General features: G+C 32.3%; 1 protein-coding gene across 2 annotated transcripts; it reads right to left on the bottom strand.

The window, feature by feature from the left end:
- Positions 1 to 3,215: 3,215 nt before the first annotated feature.
- Positions 3,216 to 7,354, bottom strand: LOC100781534 (serine/arginine-rich splicing factor RS40). 2 transcript variants are annotated; one of them, XM_003556037.4, is made up of 6 exons: positions 7,233 to 7,354; positions 6,420 to 6,530; positions 4,836 to 4,948; positions 4,509 to 4,744; positions 3,582 to 4,217; positions 3,216 to 3,476 (listed from the first exon to the last, which is right to left on the bottom strand). In XM_003556037.4, exons 1-6 carry the CDS (start codon positions 7,240 to 7,242, stop codon positions 3,452 to 3,454), a joined length of 1,131 nt encoding a protein of 376 aa, XP_003556085.1. In that variant the 5' UTR covers positions 7,243 to 7,354; the 3' UTR covers positions 3,216 to 3,451. The 2 variants fall into 2 exon arrangements, with proteins under 2 accessions (XP_003556085.1, XP_006606092.1); XM_006606029.3 differs by lacking the exons at positions 6,420 to 6,530; positions 7,233 to 7,354 and adding an exon at positions 5,177 to 5,512.
- Positions 7,355 to 8,432: the final 1,078 nt, after the last annotated feature.

Raw genomic sequence — 8,432 nt, 5'->3', positions numbered from 1 at the left:
GTAATCACATTAGAAAGTTAGTAATTTAACCATTAATTCTTTCTTCTCCAACACTATATATCCTCTAACTTAGTAATATAGACTATTGTCATAGACTAAAACAAAAATCTCAAAGATCATATACATGTTTAAGCCTCTTCCACTCAGATCACCACACATGCGTACCGCTAGTTCATTTAAAAATGTATAACCACTTTTCCCGAAAATGGAAGCGATTGATTCATGGCAAGATGTTTAAGTTTCACCAAGCAATACAAATATTTATATGCTAGCTAACCAAGTCAATTATGTTGGTCAATTGCCATTTTTGGAGATAGAACAGCTAAAGAGGATGTTGAGTGACAAATGTTAACAAAGAAAGTTCCACATTAAATACGAATGAACAATAAATAAATGAAATTGACTTGTACACTTTTAAATTGAATATAGTATCAAATTGACTTGTATAATTTGTTTTTGTTTGTGACATATTAATAGAGATTTTCCAAGTCTTTTAATATCTTTGTGACTGTCATTAGAGAGGAAAACGTGAGCGCTCACTCAAGGTGCTGAAGTGTCCAATTGATACGGACAAGGATCCACATAAATTATAATTTTCTAAACGTGGAAGGAATATTTCATATTTTATGAAAGAGTACGTTCTCACATCTTCAAAAAAATTATTTTTTTCACGCTATTTGTAATATTCATAGTAAGGCTTCTTGCACTTTTTTATAATTTTTTTATATTGAATGGTGAGATCTTTGAATCAGGGTTTACTTTTTACTGGCTAAATTTTTAGTTGAAGCCGTCTTTTTATATTAAATAATGTTTAAACTTTGAATCATAAAGATTTGGACGAAGAAAATGCAAGTTTTAGTTTTTAAAACTGTATTTTTGATGAATATAGGTCTTTAATTATTGTTACTTCTCTGTCACTGTCAGTATTTCAATGATATAATCACTGACAACAATCACTATTAAAAAAATAATGAAATTGCAATATTGACCAATACAGTTTAAAACTGATAGAAAAATATTTTTTCCTTACTAATATTTCATTAGTCACCAAATTTCAATAACATTTTTTTTAGAATTACACATATATTGTTCTGTAACTAATTTTAATTTTCTAGGAGTGAATATGAAAATTTTAGTTTCTAAATTCGTATTTTTAATGAGTATATATAGGTCTCTTAAGTATTTTGATGATGTAGCCGAAAACAATTTGATCTAAAGCAAATGTGTTTGCTGAGTTGGTTGGAAACGTTTGATGTTTGATGTTTGATGTTTGATGTTTGATGTTTGAGGGAAGAGAGAAAGCCTCGATGAATTGAAGGAGTGAAGAGACCAAATATTGTTGTATTTTACAAGAGCAGTGATACACGTACGGGTGTACGTGTATCATATTCTCACCCAACACCTGAAATAATAAAGGGATCACTAGTTGAAATAATCAAATAATATATTTAAAGGAATGGCTGATAGAAGTATAAACACTGTTTGAGTATTTGCCTATCTTTTTTCATTTTACAGTAATGAATAAAGTTTAGACCAAAAACTTTTGATCATGTTAGTAACCCTTGAACCAGGATCGTGACAAGACTTTCATGAACCAAAGTCTCTTCGTACTAGGTAGGATGAACGCTTTCAACATATGAAAGAAAAGAAGCAAAAGTGTAAATGCGAAATAAAAGGGAAGAAAGAAATAATTTTACTTGTTCGGTAGAGATGAAATGAACAGTGAAATTAGTACGAATTGGATGAAATTCACACTTACAACTTTCTTCTCAAAACTGAGATGAGATGCGAAAAAAAACTACACCGTATTACTTCTTACCGAAATTAACCCTTACTCGTAAGACAAGCTTAGGAGAAGAGCCACATTTTTAATCAAATCAAATATGTGCATCTCATATTCAAATATGTTAATTATCACGCAAATATTTGAATATGCAACAAATGAATCGAATATGTCATTACAATGAGTGAATTTATGCATAGAAAAAATAGATTATACTCCCTCCGGTTCTATATATTGGTCATATTCTAAAATGGATATATGATCCTATTTATAAGTTACTAACTAACCTATTAATAATGATTTTCGAATTCTATCCTTTATACTATTTTCAACACTTCATTATTAGCGAAGAAAAATATTGAGATTGAAGATTACTATTAGTCCATATCCATTGATGGAGATAGTAAGTAATGGGTGAATATTAATAATGACGTGAAAGAGAGAGAATGTGAGATGATAATTTAGGCTAAGGATTTAATTAATTATTAGTGTAATTAGTTGAATGTGTAATTATATTAGGGTATAATTGAAAACTTATTTTCGGATATATTTAATGACTTAACTTCTCTTCTTTGATCTTGATGATTTGGTTGAAAGTGACCAATATATAAGATCCGAGGGAGTATATATAATAAATAAGATTTAAAGGAAAAAGTGTATATTATCATATGAAAAATAAATAATTAGGAAAATAAGGTTTTTTATATGAAAAACGCAAGTTACATTTCGAATGAATGCTTTACATATAATCAATATATTTAAATTTACATTAAACTAATGATAGCATGCCTACTTTCACTGAGAATAAGATGTGTTTTTTATCAAAAATAAAAACACGGGTAAAATTGGAATTTGACAAATGCTTGATTTAAAAAAAAATTATTACCTATTATATCAATTTAGCTCAAATCTTCCCTCTCATTTCACCCTTCTTTCACTTTTACAAATAATCTTACATTCTACTCTCTTTCATCTGTCTTTCTTCTCTTTTCATTTATTTTCATTTCTCATATTTTCTCTCCTTTTCTTTTACACCAGACGAACACAGCCTTAGAGACATGATAAGTGTGACTTTTCTCACTTTTAATCCAATATGGTTTTTCTTTAACCTAGGACCACGATTCTCATCCCTCACCTAGCCTTTGGAGCTAATACATGATCAAGAATATAACAAAACAATTGCCTTGAATTATCAGAATTTCTCCATTAGCCAAAATAACTATATTGTTAGAATTGCTTTTAGGTCTTACGGTTCTACTTATTTCTAAAATCCCGTTCCACAGAGTAAGTGGTTTTTAGGATGATAAGCGAGTTTGTCCAACCTCAAATTCAGCAACCGTCTTGCAATAAAATGGCGGCCAATTATGTTGGAATGGTTCAAGGGCACCCGAGGATTTTAGCGACATTGCCAACATCTATAAGTTCGCCAATATTAATCAAAAGATATAGTACCATCTTTCTTTACTGTAAACAAAGATTCTACAATACTAAGCTGACAAAGAAATATGAAACTAACTAAACAAATAAAGGACTAAGTCGTCGCAACACAAGTTTCAGAGCTTTATCACTACTACACTAAAATAAATTGCTTAAATGAAATTTTTAGTCCAGCCATGAAACAGAACTACAATCAGTTGGCCCTTCCGGCTTCTTCATCAAAGACTGCAATCATTCTTCTGCAGGGGGTGACTGGCTACATTATCAAAAATGAACACAATTAAAACAATGAAGATTACAGAAGGCTGAAGAAAATAAACAGGAATAACAAACTCTAAGAAATAGTTAGATGTTTGCAAACCTGCGGTATCTTTCATGCATGGGACTTTCAGGACCGCCATAGTTGGGACTGTCCCTGGGATCAGGCATATTATTTGGGCTCCCTCCATAACCATTGTAAGGGCTGGGATTCCCTTTTTCATCAGGACTTCCGGAGCCAAGTCCATTTTCAGGGCTAGTCTTCCCAGTATCATGAGGACTACGGCTAGAACCATGACCATTTTGGGGGCTTTTCTTCCCTCTTCCTTCTGGACTCTGAGAAGGAGAAATACCATGGTCAGTTCTCCCTCGCTCTTTGTGATAAGGACTGCGGCTGGAGTCACGAACAGGTTCAGAACCCTCCCTTTCTCTTCTATGTGGACTAAGGCTTCTACGCCCATAAGCAGGGCTAGCTCTCTCCCTCCTAGGGGGGCTTCTGCTACGGCTACGGTCACGGTCACGGCCATAGTCAGGGCTGCCCCTCTCTCTCTGATATGGACTGGGCCCACGGCCATAATCAGGACTACCCCTTTCTCTACGATAAGGACTAGGAGATCGCCTTCCATCACGGCTTCTATCACGGTGACGATCACGGCCTCTCTCAGGGCTATATCCATTTCTCCTATCATCATCATCTTTAACAGCAAATTCAACAGAAATAACTCGATCCAGTAACTTGCTGTTGGAAGAAAAAGAAAAAGTGTTATCATAACAGTGGTAAGCCAATAATAAAATATACCGGAAGGTAAAACTGACTAGAACTTAAAATTAACATGATAAAATATCATTTGGCCATAAAACTAACTGGCTAAAGGACACAGGTATACAGAAAGACCAAGCCAAAAAACCCAAATCTGCTAACAATGGTCAATTGGTCATACAATGACTAGTGGCCAATGACAGATTTGAAAGAAACATGAAACAGAAATGCTTAACTGTTTGAAACAAATATCCAAATACATTAACTCACCTCATATTTGTAGCTTCCAGTGCTCTGCTAGCATCATCCTCTGATTCATATTGAACAAAAGCAAAATTCCTTCTGATCCTCACACTAACTATCTTTCCATATGGTTCAAAGTGCCTCTCCAAGTCCCTTGTTCTGGTATGGTATGTATCAAAATTAATTACAAACAAGGTCTTTGATGGCCTCCCATTAGCTGAAGATCTTCTTGAACTAGCAGGCTTTCTAACACCACGTTCATGCTGCAACAAAGTATATGTAAATGTGTAATGATGAAGAAAACATAATGGATGAAAACAACATTCTAATAGAAAAAGACTAATGATGTGTTACCTTTGTCCATTCCACACGGAGTCTGCGTCCCTTCCGACCAAATTCTACTCGATCAAGAGCACGAATAGCAGCCTCAGCATCTCTCTCGTCTTCCATATAGATAAAAGCAAAACCTACAGACCATGCAAAGTTTTCTCATTTTGATATTAAATTAAATTTATCATTAAACTGAGAAACGACATTTCAGTCAATTAGTCCAATCAACAAACACTTGACGTCTGATGTGACAACTGACCCTTCTGCCATGCACAAAAATCTCAACAGTTACTACTCGAAATTAAAATTTTGGTAAACCTCCTTATTTCTAGAAACTAATTTGACCAATAAAATTAGCAACAGACCTTGATAAGTAAACAAATTGGTGTCAAGAACAAGAACCCAAAAGTGTAGGTCTCATGGATGGTCAATGGAAAGTGAGTGCCTTCTCCATCCATTCTGCTGCCTCTGCTGTGAGGTTGGCAATATTTCAACCTCAAAACATGTCCAAAAGTGGGCTGGGCAAAGGCACAAAAATTGAAAGGCAAATGTGACCGATGAATACGTGGAACAGGTGTGCCATTGCAGATCAAATTGAACAATTCTTCATTAAAAGAAGAAGATGTGCATCACAGGCAGGAAATGGATTTCTGAAAAGCCCACCCATTGGCTTGGGAGTAAATGGATATGCCAAGATAATCCTGCGTCAAAGAAAACGTTGAGTATGGGGGTCGATGCTTCAAAAAAGATGATTTTTACTTAAAAGATATCTTGATCCCCACGAATGCTCAACAAGAAGCTGTACACCAAGATCCAACTCCTGAAACTGAATCACCAATCTTGGAAGATACTATCTAGCTGCTGAACCAGAGGAAAGTTGTCAAGCCATATGTCAGATAACTTCTCTGCTGCTGCTCCCATGCTGCTGGATGTCTTAAAGGTCCAATTGCGAATGTGCAACTTGTGAATGTTACTCTCGTCTAGAACTTAATGTTCATGCTCAGGATGACAAATCATTGAGGTACTTGTCCAGTTCACAAGTTAAAAGTTTTAATTATAAATCAACCAATTTGTTATTTTAAACAGCCATGTCATGTTAACATGACATTGCTTATCCTAGACCCAGTAACTCGTCCTCAATTTCTCTGGAGTATATATAGATGATAATATATAATTTATATTTAATAACTGAATTCAATACCATAGTTATTAATTCAGTCCAGTTCACAGTTCCTAAGTAACAATAATCTCATTTTCCTTTCAACAAGTGGATTGAACCACACAAGGCCACAATCTAATGGAAAAAAAAAACTATTACACACAATAAACTCGCCTGTTTAAAATGATCGAATCTGCTCAATTTTAAGAAAAAAACATCTTTTAAGTTTCAAAATTCAATTGCTTGTAAGCTTGATGACCCATCCGAAAACCACTTAATTAATAAACACCTAAAAGTCCAAGTTCAATCTCAAATATCTGCTCCAGGATAATCCCCCAACCCCAATCCAACCAACAAAAATAAACAAAAGGATTGACGGCTATTAAGTCATCCACCCTAAAATATACAATTTACAATAAGAGAATGAAAAGAAAAAGGAAAAAACTTACCAGACTTCATATCCACCCTATCAACCTTCCCATATCGTCTAAAAAGCCGCTCCAGCTCTGACTGCCGGGCATCATATTCAAAATTTCCACAGAAAATAGGCCTCATTTTCCCTGAACACAAGTTAAGAAATACTCAATACTCGAAGTCACCCTGTGTAACATGGATAAGCATAACTGCGCAATTATCAAACAGAGAAAATTCTCTCAAGTCAACTCGAGAATACAAACACTCCTTGAAGCTTCTGCAAATGTTATAACCTAATACCGCTATTACACATCATTCATGAGAAAATTAAGCATCAAATTTTGCAAAAGAAAAAGAACAGTAAACAATTTCCAACACAAACAACAAAAGTTATGTTACTCTTCTGACAGTTTCTATACCACCACCCAACCCACATCTAAATTTTATTTTATTTTTAAAAAGAAAAACTATATAATCAAGCTCAAGCACATACAAACTAACAGTATCGCAAATTGAAATAGAAGTTATTATTACAACCAAAATCCATTAAAAAAAATACAAAGGGATTAAATCTAACTAATGGAGAAAAAAAATCGGCATGCAAAAAAGGAGAGCACGAAGCATACTTCGTAGAACAGAAAGAGCTTCAACACCAAATGGTTAGGGAGAATCTCATAGAACAGAGGGTAACAGAGAATCAAAACCTGGAATTTGGGTTCCAGATCTCAGATCTCGGTTTTCCCTAAAAGTTGAAAAAGAAGCGAAAAGAACAAATTTCGAATGAAAAACAGAGATGAAAGATGAAAATTGAAGATGGGAATTGAAGGAATCCGAGAACGATGGATCACCTTGTTGCATGAGAACGATAAGTGTTGGGTTGGAAGTTGGAACCCTAAGCAGAGTAGAGAGCAACAGATATTTTTGGTGTTGACCAAGACAAAGATGCGGATCTCAGGAAACTCATAAGCATATATATATATATATATATATATATATATATGTGTGTGTGTGTGTGTGTGTTTATTTTATTTTCTGCCTAAATGCCCTTTTTTAATTTTGCAAACTGTTTTCTTATTTTATTTATTTTTTATTGCATCAACCATGTGATGACAAAACATATATATCCACGGATTTTTTTTTCTGGATTTAGATTAATTTATTTGAAAACTGATAAAAAAATAATTTATTTAAAATAAAGAAAAAATGTTATAAGTTTTTTTGTTAAACTTTTTAAAAGATATATCAACTAAAAAGAAAACTCTTAATTCTTAAACATGTTTGTATTTGTTTGTGATTTTTTTTTTGAATGGATGTGAAATTGATTTTAAATCAATGTGATTATGTAAAATTTAAAGTAAATATTTTTGTCAAAAAGTAAATATGAGTTTATAGATATGTAAATTTTGTTCGGATAAAAAATTAGAAATTAATTTTGACAAAGAATGTTATTTAGAAATTTGTAATTAAAATTGATTTTGTGTAAGTAATTATCAAAATATATTTTAATATTCATATAAGTTTTTTTTATGTAAATGACTTTATATTGTAATTAATTATATTTCTATAGATTAATTGTTTATATTTTCAATATTTAAAAAAATCAATAAAATAGTTGCATGATATGTAAGCATAATAAATTTGTAGTCAATAATGAGAAATCAAGTTTGACTTCCACAGCATAATAAATTTAAATATATTAATATCCAATATATTAATTTGGGGAAACTAACAAAGTAAAAGAAGTATTCTATATATTAATTTGGAATAAACATATAAAATAAGTAATAAATATGCAATTAATTTTTTTATAAAGAGAATTAATTATTAATTATATTTAAATTGATGTATACATTAATAATTTAAAATCAAGTTGTTAGGTTTGCAATGATTTGTATAATACATTTAATAACTAGAATATTTGCATACTGGATAAATAGTTAGAATGAGAATTGGAGTTTGACTTGTACAATCAACTATACTCAATATATCAATTTTAAAAAAAGCATTTAAAGTAAAAGAAAATTTCAATGTATTAATTTGGAATAAGT

This window comes from Glycine max, chromosome 20 (assembly GCF_000004515.6).
Source record: "Glycine max cultivar Williams 82 chromosome 20, Glycine_max_v4.0, whole genome shotgun sequence".
Classification (NCBI taxonomy): Eukaryota; Viridiplantae; Streptophyta; class Magnoliopsida; order Fabales; family Fabaceae; genus Glycine; species Glycine max.
This window is presented reverse-complemented; position numbering and strand designations above follow the sequence as displayed.

What these genes read in the sequence shown, in the direction of transcription:
- LOC100781534 (XM_003556037.4), bottom strand. An exon ending in TCCGTGTGGAATGGACAAAG is followed by an intron (nt 4,745 to 4,835) that starts GTAACACATCAT and finishes ACTTTGTTGCAG; the next exon opens with CATGAACGTGGTGTTAGAAA. An exon ending in CTGGAAGCTACAAATATGAG is followed by an intron (nt 4,218 to 4,508) that starts GTGAGTTAATGT and finishes TTCTTCCAACAG; the next exon opens with CAAGTTACTGGATCGAGTTA.